This window comes from Acinonyx jubatus, chromosome B3 (assembly GCF_027475565.1).
Source record: "Acinonyx jubatus isolate Ajub_Pintada_27869175 chromosome B3, VMU_Ajub_asm_v1.0, whole genome shotgun sequence".
Lineage (NCBI taxonomy): Eukaryota > Metazoa > Chordata > Mammalia > Carnivora > Felidae > Acinonyx > Acinonyx jubatus.
The window spans coordinates 3744386-3760362 of NC_069386.1; the positions used below are offsets into that span (position 1 = coordinate 3744386).

The 15977-nt window shown below is 42.8% G+C and overlaps 2 protein-coding genes across 2 annotated transcripts in view; one reads left to right on the top strand and one right to left on the bottom strand.

Moving 5' to 3' along the window:
• HDGFL3 (HDGF like 3) overlaps window positions 1-15977 on the top strand; it is a 71809-nt gene that overhangs the window by 39301 nt on the left and 16531 nt on the right. The window contains exons 2-4 of the mRNA XM_027068210.2: window positions 7933-8009; window positions 13590-13728; window positions 14053-14211. Coding sequence (XP_026924011.1) covers window positions 7933-8009; window positions 13590-13728; window positions 14053-14211 — 375 coding nt within the window. The remainder of the gene's footprint in view (window positions 1-7932; window positions 8010-13589; window positions 13729-14052; window positions 14212-15977) is intronic.
• TM6SF1 (transmembrane 6 superfamily member 1) overlaps window positions 6092-15977 on the bottom strand; it is a 56851-nt gene continuing 46965 nt past the window's right edge. Inside the window, exon 10 of the mRNA XM_027068203.2 lies at window positions 6092-6813. Coding sequence (XP_026924004.1) covers window positions 6646-6813 — 168 coding nt within the window. The 3' untranslated portion in view covers window positions 6092-6645. The remainder of the gene's footprint in view (window positions 6814-15977) is intronic.

Here is a 15977-nt window from a genome sequence, read left to right on the forward strand (position 1 = left end):
CTTGAAATAATTTTCCTTAGTAATCTGTTATCAAAAGCGTTCCATGATGTACTTTGTCTTCCGTGTCGTAGTTGAGGTCACTGATTTCCTCCATGAGCAAGTGTAGGCTTCTTCAGGTCCTAAGTCAGTAAGGAAACCTTGGAACTCAAGGGATATCTGTTATGCACCTGCCGTGTGTCGGGCACTGCTTTAGGCAGTAGGGCTACTGTGGTGAAGACGCAAGTTTCCCCAGCACAGACATTATATTCTAATGTGAAGAGGCCGACAAAATACTCCGTGTCAGGAAAGTGCTAAGAATAAAAATAAAGCAGAATAAGGGAACAGAGGACAGGGGGAGAGGTGCTATTTTTAATTGGGTTGTGAGGGAAGGCTCTCTGATGAGGTACTACCTGAGCAGAGATTTGAACAAAGTACGGGAATGGGCCACGAGCATTTCTAAGAGCAAGGGCATTGCCGAGGGAGGGCGCTTGGGTGTCTGCACCTACCCTCTGGCTCTCAGCACTTAGCACTTCTCACCCTGCACTCCTCCTCACCCCCAACCACCAGGTGGACTGCAGTGAAACCATGAAGCTGCCACCATGTGGGACCCCTGACCCCCAGTATTCCGATCAGATTCCCCTGATGTTGGTGCCTGTCTGTGTTTTCATCCTCTGTTCGCCCTGTTGCTGAGAGGGAGTGGTTATGGGAATGGCTCGACACTCAACACTGGACAGATGAGATAGACCCCCGCTTATTAGTTACATAAACTCACACCCGCGTGGCCCAGAGGAAGAGGGGATACCACATGCCACCCAGAGCCACTTGGGGTTTGCATTGAGGAACAGAGTGGACAGCCAGGGGGCCGAGAGAGGTGGGCTTTGTAGCCTTGAGAGCGTGGGGCCCCCACAGAACGATGTGGTTGGATTGTTCGAATCATTCAGAGCACTGGCAATACTGAGCTTCTGATCTACCACAGTCGGAGCCAAAAGAATTTGTTTCCCAGGGAACACTTCAGTCTCAGCAACGTCATGAGACTTGTCAGAGATGTGACCACTTGATTAGGAGAGGAACTTCGATATCTGAGAATAATGAATAATGGCTTAAAGTAATAATACAGTGTTTCAAAATCACATAGAAGATGGTAGCCCACTTTTTTTAAGGACCAAAACTCTTCATTCAGCAAGGAACTTTTGTTTGTTCAAAAACAAATTTAAGGATATGACAGCACACAGTCTTGGGAGTTATTCTAATGAAGTATGGCAGATTATTCTGAGGCTAGGGAATAACCTTTTTTTACCACATCTTGTTAGGAACAGACAGGATACTCCAAGACCAATTTGTTATTTTAACAGAGAAAACCAAATTTTGGTATTGTATTAATAAATATCTGACCTTAATGGATTTGTAAGCTCACCCTTTTTAATCTTATGAATAAATAATCAAAACTGAGCCAGCTGAACCAAAAAGACAAAAAATAACAAGTGTGGGCAAGGATGTAGAAAAGGGGAACACTCACACCCTGTTCTGAGCATGTAAACTGGTGCAGTCTCTATGGAAAACAGTAAGGAGTTTCCTCAAAAAATTAAAAATAGAAATACTATGCAAACAGGCAGTTCCACTTCTGGGTATTTATCCAAAGAAAATGAAAATGCCAATTTGGAGAGATATATGCACCCCTATATATTACAGCATTATTTATAATAACCAAGATATGGAAGTAACCCAAGTGTTCATCGATAGATGAATGGATAAAGAAGATGTGGGATCTGTATACAGTGGAATATTACCTAAGAAAAAAGGATGAAACCTTGCCATTTGTGATAACATGGCTGGGTCTAGAGGGTATTATTATAAGCGAAGTAAGTCAGAGAAAGGCAAATACTGTATGATTTCACTTGTATGTGGGACCTAAAAAACACAAAACCGGAAACTTGTAAAATGAACCAAACAGACGCATAGATATAGGGAACTGTTGGCTACGAGAACAGGCAGGAGTTGGAGATGGGACAGGCAAAGTAGGTGAGGAGGATTGAGAGGCACAAACTTAGTGACCGTCACAGGATGTAGAGTGCAGCATAGGGAATACAGTCGCCAATGTCATGGTCACTTCATATGATGACAGATGACGACCACTCACCGTGGGGACCATCTTATAATGTATAAAAATGTTGAATGGTTGTGATGTACACATGAAACTAACAGGATATTATATGTCAGTTATAATTCAGTTGATAAAAACCAAACATCCAACTTTGGCAACATTTTAATATTTCATTGCATAAACTTTTAGACCACTTGCAGTTACACAGTCCAAGGCAAGTAAATTTCCCTTTCCACAAACCTGTAACTTTCAGCATTCATCTGGGCCTTGTCCTTAATCTTCTCCCACATGTGGGAACAACCTAAATACTTGAGTTCAAGTACAAAATTAATCTTTCCCCAGTAGTAAACGAAAACACCTCCTGTTACCTCACCTACCTGGTTATACTTCTGTGCCAGTGTTCTCTGTAGAGTCTCAATCTCCATATTAATTATAATTTATCCAGAGTGACATCTGTTTTACAGAGAGCCAGATACTTGAGGAATTACTGTCCCATACAAGTGTTTTAGCAAACGATCAAAGCTCATGGACAATCATAATGCACATATCCTTCCTGTGTCTTAGATCTTAGAGTAGCAGACTTAATCCCTATTTGTAATCCCTATTTGTATATGACACAAAACCACACACGGCTCCCAGTGCTTCAGTATTCTGTTCTATGTGGAAATTATTCAAGGATGCAAAGATTATCCTTTAATTCAATTTAATACTAGCCCAGCATCTTAAAGTTAAGTATTGGAAATTATGTTTAATCTAATATACCACAGAATATAATAGCTGTTGGTTTAGAAAAGTTTGTCAGAAATATAGTTCGTTTATATTTATATTTTCCTTAACCATTAACATTATATGGAAGCAACATTAGCTTATCAGTAGACCTGTTTAAGAAGTCCCAATGTAATTAGTGTCTTCATGAGGAAACAAACCCAAATTTTACTTAAAAAATAAAACATATACTTATATTACATTCTATAAGGATTAAATTCAGACAGAATTGTTTTTACAACAGAATTATCAACCAGTCTGATTTGTTCAAGGATTCACTTTGATTGCTTAAATTTGGATTTTTTTTTTTTTTTTTTTTTGAGAGGGAGAGCTGGGGAGGGGGAGAGAGAATCTTAAGCAGGCTCCGTGCCCAGCAGGGAGCCCGATGCAGGGCCTGATCTCACAGCCATGAGATCATGACCTGAGCCAGAATCAAGAGTTGGACACTTAAACAACTGAGCCACCCAGGCACCCCTAAATTTGGTTTGTTTTTGTTTTGTTTTTAATGTTTCTGTTTATTTTTGAGAGAGAGACAGAACGTGAGCAGGGAAGGGGCAGAGAGACAGGGAGACACAGAATCTGAAGCAGGCTCCAGACTCAGGGCTGTTAGCACAGAGCCTGATGTGGGGCTCGAACTCACAAGCCATGAGATCACAACCTGAGCCAAAGTCGGATGCTTAACTGACTGAGCCGCCCAGGCGCCCCATGGTTTTTTACGTATAACTGCCTCTGACCTGTCAGTTTCCATGAGAAGGATTTTTTTTTCTTAGAAGGCCACCACATTTAATATAATGTGGTATTCCTTTAATAAAAAATAGGAATTTTGCTATTTTGTACATTTTAAAGCATTAAGAAAGCAATCATGCATTGGTACATTTTTGCAATCACATTGCAGAAATCCTGCAGACATAATGAGACCTCTGTTAAGCACAAGAAATGAAGGCAGTCCATCCACAGGAACCACAGCAAGAGGGGGAATGTCTTATAATGTATTTCAGAATCAGCTGGAGGTTTCTTAAAACATTGACTCTTGGGTTTAACTCCCAAAGTATCTAAGTCAATTGGTCAGAATTCTGGACTCAGAACTAGTATTTCTGATGAGTCCCCATGTAACGGCTGATGGTGATGGTGCAGGGATGAAACTCTGAGGACACGTTTTCTAGGAAATATGAGGTTGCCTCCCTCCTGCCCCGAGTCCATAGGGCTGTGGATTTATAAACTTCAAGGGATTACAGGCTTGGTTTCTAACTGACATCCCCTGAGTGTCTCTGCAATGAGCAAAGCAGACAAATCAATAAAGAACATTAACAAAAAGGCTACCATATTGAAAGTATTGTACATTCACTGTTTTAATTCCTGAGGATTCTTATGTTCCTTTATATTTTTATAACTCATATTACTATCTGTAAACCAATAGAAACAGATCTTTTAAGAAAATTGTACCCAATTTGTTAAGACCCTTTCCAGAAGTAGAAAAATGTTTCAAAATCACAGAAGGAGTAAACACTCTGTCAAGTACGAACACAGAGAGCTGCTGGCTTCAGGTCTGAAACTTCAGCTACAGGTTAAAGGTAACATAAAATACACACATTCACTGATCTCGGTCTCAAAAGGACTCTTCTTCTGTCCAAAGGAAGCAAGACATTCTACAGACTAAAAGACTAACATACCAGATTCTTTGCCACGTCACACCCAAAAGACAGTAGGTCACCCTCGTCCTGTAATGGTGAATAACACATTGGCTGTGTGCAAACCAGAATCCTAACAAACGTAGCTGAGAACTGGGAACAAAAGTAAAAATACAAAGTCAGGAAAACAAACAGTAAAACAAAACAAAACAGAAACTGAAAGTAAAATTCTGTTGCCACTTGGTATTCACAGTAGGAGCCAAAAAACAGTGCCTGGGAGGTGCACTTTTTAATTGGTTCAGGAAGGTGTATCTACTTGAACAACTTGTTATTCCAAAAATGCCAAAGTACAATTTTCAAAAAAGTTAAAAACAAGACCCTCGGGGCACCTGGGTGACTCAGTCGGTTGTGTTCGATCTTGGTTTTGGCTCAGGTCATGATATCAGGGTCATGAGCTCGAGCCCCCCGTGGGACTCTGGGCCGACTGACAGCATGGATCCTGCTGGAGATTCTAGCTCCCACCCCTTTCCCCGCTTGTGTGCACACTCTCTTGCACTCCTTCTCAAAAATGAACAGGCAGAAAAAAAAAACGACTCAATACAAGTCAACCTCCTTAACACCTTTATAGGGGAACCAACATGGTTGTCAGGCCAGTTACTAGATCGTTGACAATATTTATTACAGGGGCCACATTCAAGTACTCCAAAGGGGCCGGCTAAAGGGTATGAATGAGGAACGCAGGCATTGACACTCTCTAGAGTGTGGCAGAAGTGTAACATACTTGGTCTCAAGGTGGCATCTGTTGAACATCTTGGCTAATCGTTTCCTTGTAGGAATGCTTGCTCATCCCTATCTGTAATTTTTTTTTTTCACACAAGCTGTTCTGGATTTTAATGTGAATCTTCCTGTTTTAAAGTGTTGGTAACTAATTCAGTTGGGGAAAAAAAAAAAACACCGTTCGAGCCAAACAAAATATATCTTCAGGCCAGAGATGGCCTGAGGGCCGTTGCTGTGCAGCCTCTGCAATAGATGTTACTCATGTAACATTATAGCAAAGAAAAAGTTCATCCAAAAGCTGTATTGACAGAAAGTTTTAAAAGAGTTTTTTTTTTTATTAATTTTTTTTTCAACGTTTATTTATTTTTGGGACAGAGAGAGACAGAGCATGAACGGGGGAGGGGCAGAGAGAGAGGGAGACACAGAATCGGAAACAGGCTCCAGGCTCCGAGCCATCAGCCCAGAGCCCGACGCGGGGCTCAAACTCAGGACCGCGAGATCGTGACCTGGCTGAAGTCGGACGCTTAACCGACTGCGCCACCCAGGCGCCCCTAAAAGAGTTCTTTTTAAACTGTTTACTTGCAGTTTTTTTCTAAGTGTGAAAAAAAAAAAACCCAACATGACGTGACAGTGTTTTGTCACCTGGTCACCATGCGTTTCCATTTTAAGTTCTATCCTTGGTCCACTCAAAGTACAGTTACTCATTTTCTGGCGATCTGTTTCACAACAGTGTGAATATCATTAACACTACTGAACTGTATATTTGAAAATGGTTAAGATGGAAAATTTTATGTCGTGTTTTTTACCGTATATACGCACACAGACACACATTATTGAACGTTTAGTGAATTTATTCAAATGAAATTATTCATTTTAAATTGTCTTTGGAGGGTCGTATTGAATGTAACAGGAAAGCCTGGAGACAAGGAGGTACTTTGAAAGACCTGTAATGGCCTTGTTAAAAGATCGTGAGAACTTGTTTAGGGAACAACACTTACTAATGGGAATAGTGATCGATTTGAGAGACATTCCTGGAGCTGAATTGGGAGTATTTGGTAAAAAACTGAATATGGGGCTTGAGGAAATAATAAAAAGATTAAGGTTTCTTTCCTGGTAACAGACTATGCCAATAATTAAGTTAGAAAACAAAACTAGATTCAAGGGAAATTAGTTCAGTTTTAGACAAGCCATGGGATTTCAAGATTGAAGGAGACCCAGAGGTCACCAAGTGCAACCATCCCATTTTACAGATGTGAAAGTCAAGGCCCCGGGAGAGGAAACGGTGCCCTCGATGGCACAGTTTAAAATCAGAAGCAGGACTTTACGAGTTCTAGACTCAAAGTTCATCTTTCCCCAGTACACAGAGTGTCTGCTCTGACACATGGTTCGTTCAGTTCAGAGACGAACTTGTGGGGTGACCCCCAGGCTGCTGCCACATGTGAGTGAAGGAGGCCCGCAGATCTCTTCCAGACATGGGGTATCAGGCCTGGTCTCTTGCTCTCTGAACTCCAGTGTGCCTCTCCTCTTTGTAGCCTTTTCTTTAGTTTGAGCTGCTTGTAGGACCTGGAAATAGAAATGGTTTGTAGACATTGGTAATTTCATGCCTGCAGTTCAACATAATCCTGTTGGAATTATGGGAATTCAAAGGAAAGGTTGGGGCTACACATGGAGATTTGCAAGTTTCTGTTTCTTGAAACATTGTAAGGAATTATGAATGTGTAACTATATAATAGCCTAAAGAATTTGGACTTTATCTTATTAGAGGTTCTCAACCTTAACCGTACATAAGAATCAGTAGGTCTGGGGGGGGGGGGGGGGACTAAAGTAACATTATTCTTTCTTTATGTTTGTTTATTTTTGAGAGAGAGACACACAGAGTGCGGGTGGGGGAGGGCAGAGAGAGAGGGAGACAGAGAATCTGAAGCAGGCTCCAAGACCCTAGGCTGTCAGCACAGAGCTCGACATGGGGCTCGGATCCACGAACTGTGAGATCATGACCTGAGCCAAAGTCAGATGCTTAACCAACTCAGCCACCCAGGCACCCTAAGTATCATTTTTTTAAAGTTCCAAAGGTTTCATGTGCACAGTTAAGGATGCTCTAAGCAATGCGAAACCATAGAAGGATTTGAAGCAGGGATGTGAGATAATCAAATGTGCATTTTAAATGTAATTCCAGCTTAAACGAGTGGAGAGAGACTTGGAATAGTCCAGGAAAGAGATGGTAATTGTTAATGACTGTATAATATTTCACTGAGTTAATTTTCCATAATAATTCTCTGCCTTACAGCATGTATGTTTCTAGGTGTAGTGTGTGCGTGTGTGTAAATTCACCGTCCTCTCCAAAAAGTGCCATCTTTTTGTTTGTTGTTGTTGTTATTCTAACTATTTTGCTAGGACAGATTCCAGAAGTAATGCTGTTGAGTCAGAAGAAATGAGTAGTTTGGGCTCCTGGTGATGTATTACCATAATGGTTATAGTCAATTTACAGTGTTACTGTCCATGTGGTGGGCCAAATACGAACTTCAGAATCACTTAGAAGGTTCAAAAGAAGAAAAATTATTGGGATTTTGATTAGAATAATTTTATTTTGAAATTAGCAAAAAAATTATCAGAACAATATTTTGTTTATGCTATTTTACATGATTTAACTGAATATTTAAAAACTAAATTTATCTTTAACAGATTGATGAACTCCCAGAGGGAGCTGTGAAGCCTCCAGCAAACAAATATCCTATCTTCTTTTTTGGCACCCACGAAACGTAAGTCAACAAAACAACCTGAAATTTCAGCACCTCTAATTTGGGTCTACGAGGCTACGTTGTTTATACCTGGTCTTATTAAAATGAGCACAATTATATAAAATCGGCAAGCTTAATAATGTATTTTTCTTAATGTGAAGATTTTTCATTCATTTTACTTACGAATGTTATTTCTGTGTAAATGTTGGACATTACCCAGAATCTCCTTTAGGACACCTGTAAGTCCTTGGGTGGTCTCCTTCCCACTCCCAGTAATTTCTTTTGTTGCTCTTGTATATTTCCCTTCTGGAGAGACTTCCTTCATTCATATTTCATACAACAAACTTAGGTTCTCTCAGGCCCTTTCAATTTGTTGAACCCTGAAGTAAACATACCAACTTAATAAGGTTTTTAAATTGTGTTGGTTAGAGTACAGACTAAACTGCTGGATAAACAGCTGAAAATACAGCGTCTTAGATAGCAGAAATTTCTTTCTTTGCTTTGAAACAATCCAGAGGTAGGCAGGTAGCTCAGGGTGTGTAGACTGCTCTGCTCTGGGGACCCAGGTTCCTTCTGTCACTTTGTCCTGCCATCGCCTGGGGTGTTGCCTTGTCTGCTATTTAAAAACAAATGAAAACTGGCTCAGCAGCACCTGTACATCTTCCAGGTAGAGGGGAGTGGAGGGTGGTTAGAAAACATGAAGAACAGGACACTTGTGTGTAAGGAAGTGACAAGGAAGTTGCATAGGTCACTTATACTTGCACGCACAGCTGTGGCAAAAACCTGGTCCTGTGACCACGTGTTGCCATCGGGAAATGGGAGGCATAGTGTCTAGCTTAGGCAACTGTAATAGGGAAGAAAATTGGAAGGAATAATTCATCATTGAAAGAAGGAAGCTGGTTACTAGATACCAGGAGATGATGGTCAGTCTCGACACACTAAAAACGTGTGTGGTCCGTCACACAAGGACACAAGTGGAATAGGGATTGTATGTGTGGAGGAAGCTAAAAACTGTCATGAGGGGCACCCGGGTGGCTCGGTTGGTTGAGCATCCGACTCTTGGTTTCGGCTCAGGTCATGATCTCACAGTTCATGGGTTCGAGCCCCCTGTCTAGCTCTGCGCTGCCAGTGTAGAGCCTGCTTGGGATCTCTCTGTCTCTGTCTCTGTCTCTGTCTCTGCCTCTCTCTGCCCCTCCCCTGCTTGCTCTGTCTCTGTCAAAATAAATAAATAAAACTGAAAAATGTTTTCTAAAAAAGAATACCTGTCATGAAATCTTACAAATCTCCAAATTCAGGGTCATCCCTTGTGCTTGTGTTCACTTGAATGCAGTAGGGCCAGGCGGGAACTTTTTCTTAGCTTGCTGCCTCTGCCACTCTGGTACCTTGTTCATGCTCGCCTCGAAAGAGAGCTAGCCAGGGGAGAGGGGGCCCTTAAGATGTATTTATTTCTTGTCTTCGTGTGAGAAATAGTTGTGTTTCTTTCAAGAAGTTAGTTTTATCCTTTTTTTGTTTTTATCTAGTAGTCATTGTGCAATATCCAGCTTACCATGATTTCCTCCTTAGAGAGGTTGCTAGAAAGCTTAGAAGTAAATGTTTTATCTATAATAAGCGCAGAGGGCTTCGTGCTACGTATTTTTACATTCGCCTCATTCCTTTCTCCATTTTGCATCTATACCATTACTTTGCTTTTTCTCTGAGACCTGTTTCCAAATGATTTGATTGTATTGCTGGGACCTGGCAGGATTTAAGAAACAAGATTATCCCTCTTCGTTATATAGGACAAATCAACCATTTACTAACATTGTGTGGTCACTTCTCTTAGTAAACATTTTCTGGGCATTCTTTAAAGCACTATAAATAAAGAGCTTACCACCTGGTATGCAGCTGGTGAGGGTAACAGTCATCCCAGTGAACACTGTGAAGGGTTTCCGGAACCGATTCTTAACGCATTACTAATCTAAGTCAACGGCATCCTTCCGGGACTCTGTTCAGTAAAAGTAGTTCTACCAAGGAGCGATATAATATAGTCCGTATGTTCGTTTTTTACTGGTTAGATTATACAGAGGTAGGTTTCGAAACATTTAGAGGAAAACTAACTTCAAAAAAACCTGCCAGGACTTTGTTGCAGCAGAGCATTTATTAGGGATCGGGTGTCCCTGAACCTGAGATTATACGCCCTGGCAAGTACCTAATGTTCAGCCCGTCTGTGGAGGCAGAGTACACGTGGGTGTTGCTCGCTCCTGTAGACATGGTGCTTAGCACAGCGCCTGGCCAGTGGGAAGTGCTTAAAATAATAGCTGTTGGATGAATAAAATTCAGTAAATGAAATAAAGGTGAGGAACTTCACAAGAAAGCTGTGTGCAGGCCAGCCAAGCACCCCTAAGCAGACTAGAATTTTCCTCAGAACATGGGCTGGAATTTATTCTAACGCCCAGACAGTTAGGTAATTGGACCCCCAAATTCTTCTGTTCCATATAACTTAACCCCAGTAGTTTTAGTCTGGACAATTTTCAAGACAGCCTTGGCCAGGAGAAAAAAAAAATAACATCCTCAGAGCATGGAACTTTGAACAATTTTGTTTTCTGGCCTACCCTTTAAGGTTTGTAAAACATGCAGGAAAATTAACCAATTGGGAGGAGATTTGATTTGTGGAATTATCTGTCTATATTCTAGGAAAAAACATTGTGTATCAACAAATAAGTAGTTGTTTCAGAGCAGTTCATTCGGGGTTCTTCTTTCTGACAACAGCTGGCGTGGCCAGTTGCACATTAACCCTGCCTCCCGTGGCAGCACAGAAATACAGGCAGGCCCTGGCGAGCATCAGTAGCTGACGCGAACCTCAGGCAGCTTAGCCCGCAGTTAGCTCCTGTACGTGGCGTCAGAGGCCGGAGAAAAGTCAAAAGCCATGGTCTAACAATGCAGGACACATTTCTCTAAAAGGAATATCGACAAAGTCCATTTCTTTCTCCTGTTCAGTTTGTCAAGCAAGACACTGACATCCTTTGATTAAAATGTCCAGTGACCTGCAAAATTATGTCTGGATTCAGTGAGATAGAGTCACGTTGACCAAGCTGTCAAAGGTCAAGGAAGTTGTGGTGGTCGGGGGCAGAAAGCTTCCTTGGGTGTTTTTATCAACTTGAAAACTTCGATCAGCTGGGCAGTGAGGAATCAGTACGAAGCCCCAGTCAGAAAGTGGAATTTATAACACTCAACAGTAACCTATTAAATAACAGTCTCAAAGTTTCCAACATCTCTGCAGATAATTTCCAAATATATACCTCCAGCTCGGACCTTTCCCCTGAGTGCCAGAATCGCCTCTCCGGCTCCCTACTTGACCTCCTCACTTGGATGTCAGACCGGGGTTTCAAACTTAACATCGAAATCTGAGCTTTTCACCCTCAAATCTTGTTCTCTCGAAAATCTTTCATTCCAGGGGCACCTGGGCGGCTCAGTCGGTTGAGCGTCCGACTTCGGCGCAGGTCATGATCTCGCGGTCTGTGGGTTCGAGCCCCGCGTCCGGCTCTGTGCTGACGGCTCGGAGCCCGGAGCCTGCTTCGGATTCTGTGTCTCCCTCTCTCTCTGCCCCACCCCTGCTCACTCTCTTGTCTCTCTCTCTCAAAAATAAACATAAAAAAATTCTTTTATATAAAAAAAAATCTTTCATTTCAGTAAACGCCAAATCTGTTCTTCTCATTTCTCAGTCTCCAACCTTGGAGACAACCTCATTTCTCCATCCCTCTCACGTGCCACCTCCAGCCCCTTGGCCAATCGTGTGAGCCCTTCCTGAGAGGGAATTCAGAAACCCGCACCTTCCCACCGACCGCACGGCTTACGCCCTGGCCCAAGTCACCGGCATTACCTCAGTGGCCCGACTTGTCTCCCTGCTTCTGCCCCAGTGCCCTCTCCTTCGGTCTGTTCTCAGCGCGGTGGCCAAAGGGATCCTGTTAGAACACAAGCTGTCACTTCTCTTCTCAGACCTTTCGTGGTTTCTCGTCTGACCCTGAGCTTCCATGGCGGCCTTCGAGGCCCACCTGATCTGTGTCCCGACGCAGCCCCCTCAACGACCTCCCCTCGCCCTGCCCCCCTCATCCCAGTCGTGCCGGCCTGTTTCTGAAACGCAGCGGGCGCCTCCCACGTCGGGGCCTTCCGGCCGCGCCCCGCCCTGCGTCCGCGCCGCTCTCCCCCGGGTGACGGGCGGCTCGTTTCCTCGCGTGGATCGCTGCCTCGTCCGCGAGGCCGCCCGTGAGCTCAGTGTCCGGGGTGGTAAAGTCCACCCCCGCACTCGCCACCCCTTCCCTGATTGGTTTCTTTTAGCACGCGGTACCGTGGTTTTTCCTTTCCGATTTTGTCCGAACCCCCGCTCGCGCTGCTAGACCGCGTGCTCCCCGAGCTGGGGGCGTTCGTCTGTTCCCCCCGGAAGCCGCAACACCGCGGCGGTGCCTGACTGGTTCGAGGCGTCCGCTCAGGTCTGTCTCACGGCTGGACACGTGAGCCTTAGTTTGGAATGGAAGATTCTTGGGTGTCAGCCGGGATGCGGGCCTCCGCGGTCTCATTCGCCGGGTTGATGTCACGGGTGGTCATGCCGAAGACGCTAGTGTGAGCGCTCCCATCTGTTAGCCAACCGCGGGATTTATTCTGACTGACTTTCTTTTTATGGCTGTGATTCGTCCAAGGTAGGGTTGAAATTGTGTAACATTGTATCTGTTTGTACTTCTGATTTTTTTTCTTGTTGAGTGCCTCGTTCAGCACCAATGTGATTTTTTAATTTACAGAAAGAGCAGTGAATGATTTGCTAATGTGGTGTGTAGATTAGCATAAATAAGGCTTACTTTATGATGATGATTTAAGTGGTCAAAGGGGACATCTTTAAAACTACCTTTGTGGAGCGCCTGGGTGGCTCAGTCAGTTAAGCTTCCGACTTGGGCTCAGGTGGTGATCGCCCGGTTTGTGAGTTCGAGCCCCGCGTCGGGCTCTGTGCCGACAGCTCGGAACCCGGAGCCTGCTTCGGATTCTGTGTCTCCCTCTCTCTGTACCTCCCCTGCTCATGCTCTGTCTCTCAAAAATAAATAAACTTTAAAGGTTTAAAACTATCTTTGTAACCAAAAGCCAGTTTTAAAACAAAAATAATTTGGTAATTTAAAAGTAAGATCGGGGCGTCTGGGGGGCCCAGTGGGTTGAGCTTCCAGCTTCAGCTCAGGTCATATTATCACGGCTTGTGACTTCGAGCCCCACGTCAGGCCCTGTGCTGACAGTTCAGAGCCCGGAACCTGATTCTGATTCTGTGTCTCCTTCTCTCCCCCCCTCCCCGACTTGTGCTCTCTCTCTCTCTGTCTCTCAAAAATAAATAAATGTAAAAAAGAATTTTTTTTTAAGTAAGATCAAAGCACAGTCTAGAGTTGCTGGTTTATGTAGCCAGCTATCTATTTTTTCTGCTTTGAAGTGTATGTGTAAAACATTTTGTGCTACGTGCCTAACTCAGAGGGTTTATTATACTTTTAACTTGTTTACTAAAATATGCTCTGACACCTTTGTTGATATTGATATTAAAAATATTGTACCTTTGAAGGTCAAATGTATCCTATTTCTAAAATATCTCTGCAGTGCATTTTTAGGTCCCAAAGACCTTTTTCCATATAAGGAATACAAAGACAAGTTTGGAAAGTCAAACAAACGGAAAGGATTTAATGAAGGATTGTGGGAAATAGAGAATAACCCAGGAGTGAAGTTCACTGGATACCAGGTAATGCTTTGCTTCGTTGTTAGATCTCATTTCTTTGGTTTTAACTCTCTTTGGGGTCTTTGTTATATGTCCTCTTATACTAGTAGTTACTCTCCATCTATTTGAAATCAGAATTTAGCTCCGGTAATATTTTGGATTAAATGCAATTCTGTTACTCAAGGGGGTTCAAGTCAAGTGGTCACTGGAAAATTGAGGTTGACAGTCCTTTATTTTGCAATCTTAAGAGTAAGCTGAACCCTTTTAGATTAAAATAGAATGTTTTTTTCACAGTGTCCGTGAAAATTTTTCAAAAATGTAATTAGCCAATACCTTGTTATTTCGTAGGCAATTCAGCAACAGAGCTCCTCGGAAACGGAGGGAGAAGGTGGAAATACTGCAGATGCGAGCAGTGAGGAGGAAGGGGATAGAGTGGAAGAGGATGGAAAAGGCAAAAGAAAGAATGAAAAAGCGGGCTCTAAACGGAAAAAGTCCTACACTTCGAAGGTGCCTGAGAACCGTTTCCATTGTTATTAATGTTATATGCACATTCATTAGATGATCTTTAATTCCTCCATTGGGCACATAGAAATATACTAGCTCTGTGGAGCCTGTGCCTCTAGGGACAGTAATACAGCCAAGGGGATAGGACAGGTGACCTTACACGTGAGGGCAGCTGGCTGTGGACCCTTCAAGGCTGACCTGGCACTGAAAATACTGCCACTCAGTTGGAGAAGGTCTGTTCTTCAGCCAAGGGGACAAGAGCAGGTGTGCCTCCTACAGTCACCTCCAAATGAGCTCTGAAGACTTTAGGAATCTAGGAGACTCAGTACGATTGAGGACAAGTCTAGGTAAATATAAAGATACACCCTTAATCTGTCTTTCTGCTCTAAGGAATGTACACATAATACATATAAATGAAGAGAGGACTCTGAAGGAAACAAGTGGTAGCGTGTGTGACAGAGCAGCCCAGATGTGACGCAGGAAGAGTCTGGCCTGGCCTGAATTAGAAGAAGACCAGCGTGGTTGGGGGTCATGACCCAGAGGGAGAGGCAGGCAAAGGCTCAGTCATGGAGACTTGTGCGCCACCTTAAGGAATTTGGATTTATTCCCAGTGTGACGGTAATAGGAGTGACGTGATCCTAGATTTACAAATTGAAAGTCTAGGTTTTTCACAGTAATCCAGACATACAGTTGAACAAACTATGACATTGTAAAAACTGTTCACCTTTAGAAACTGGAAGTAAGATAGATAGATCTTTGAAAACCAGAGATTGGCACAAGTTTCACTATAACTGGCCTGTGACACGATTGAATAAATTACTTCCATTTAGATTCTGGTATTTAGTAGCTGGACACCAGACTTGGGAAACTCCTTAAGAACCAAGTCCCAAGACTTTATTCGATGATCAGCATTTTCTTTTACAATCTGTAAAGTCTACCCCACAGGCATACAGGTAAAAATGTATGAATACATATTACTTTGCACCTAATGAAAAACATGGTGTTTGCTTTGGATGGGGATACAGTTTGCAAATCACAAAAAAATAATTAGAATTTTCCTTGTCAGACCATACCTTCCATTGCATTTTTAAGCTGAGTTTTTTTTTAGCATTTTGAATTTCACTTAAACACCCAATCGAATTGGTTTTTTTAAATTTATGATTGCCTGCTGAGCTGTGCAGTGTATTGTACCACCCTCCATTATCTAAGCTACCTGACGTAGTAGCAGCGTTTAATAGTGTGGATATGGGGCTTTTGAGTGTCATTACTTTATTGCTTGTTGTGGTGCCCAGAAGTAATGGGGCTCATACCTCGTGCGGGTAGGTGATTTAAAGCAGTGAAGGGGTAAAGACATACTTTACTTACTGCGGTTTCTCTGTGTTCAATTAAGGGATCATCTTTTTTTGCTTTTCCTTCCAGATCACAACTTTCACAAGCACTTAAGAACCGTGACTTTCTTTTCACTTTTTACTGTTTTATTTATTGTCAAAAGAATTATGCACAAACACAAAGACTTTGGAAGAACATAAATGGTTTTTCATTTTCAGTATTAACTGAGAACCTAGCACAGTGGTTCTCAAACTTCCACCTGCGTCAGAACCATGTGGAGGGCTTGTTAAAGCACACACCGCCCAGCCTCACCCCCTGAATTTCTGTTTCAGTAGGTCTTGGGTGTGGGGTCTGAGAATTAAAGTTTTAGGTAAGGCTGATGGCTCTGATCTGGGAACCACATTTGGAGAAGGGCTTACCTGACGTAACCTCCTTGTTGT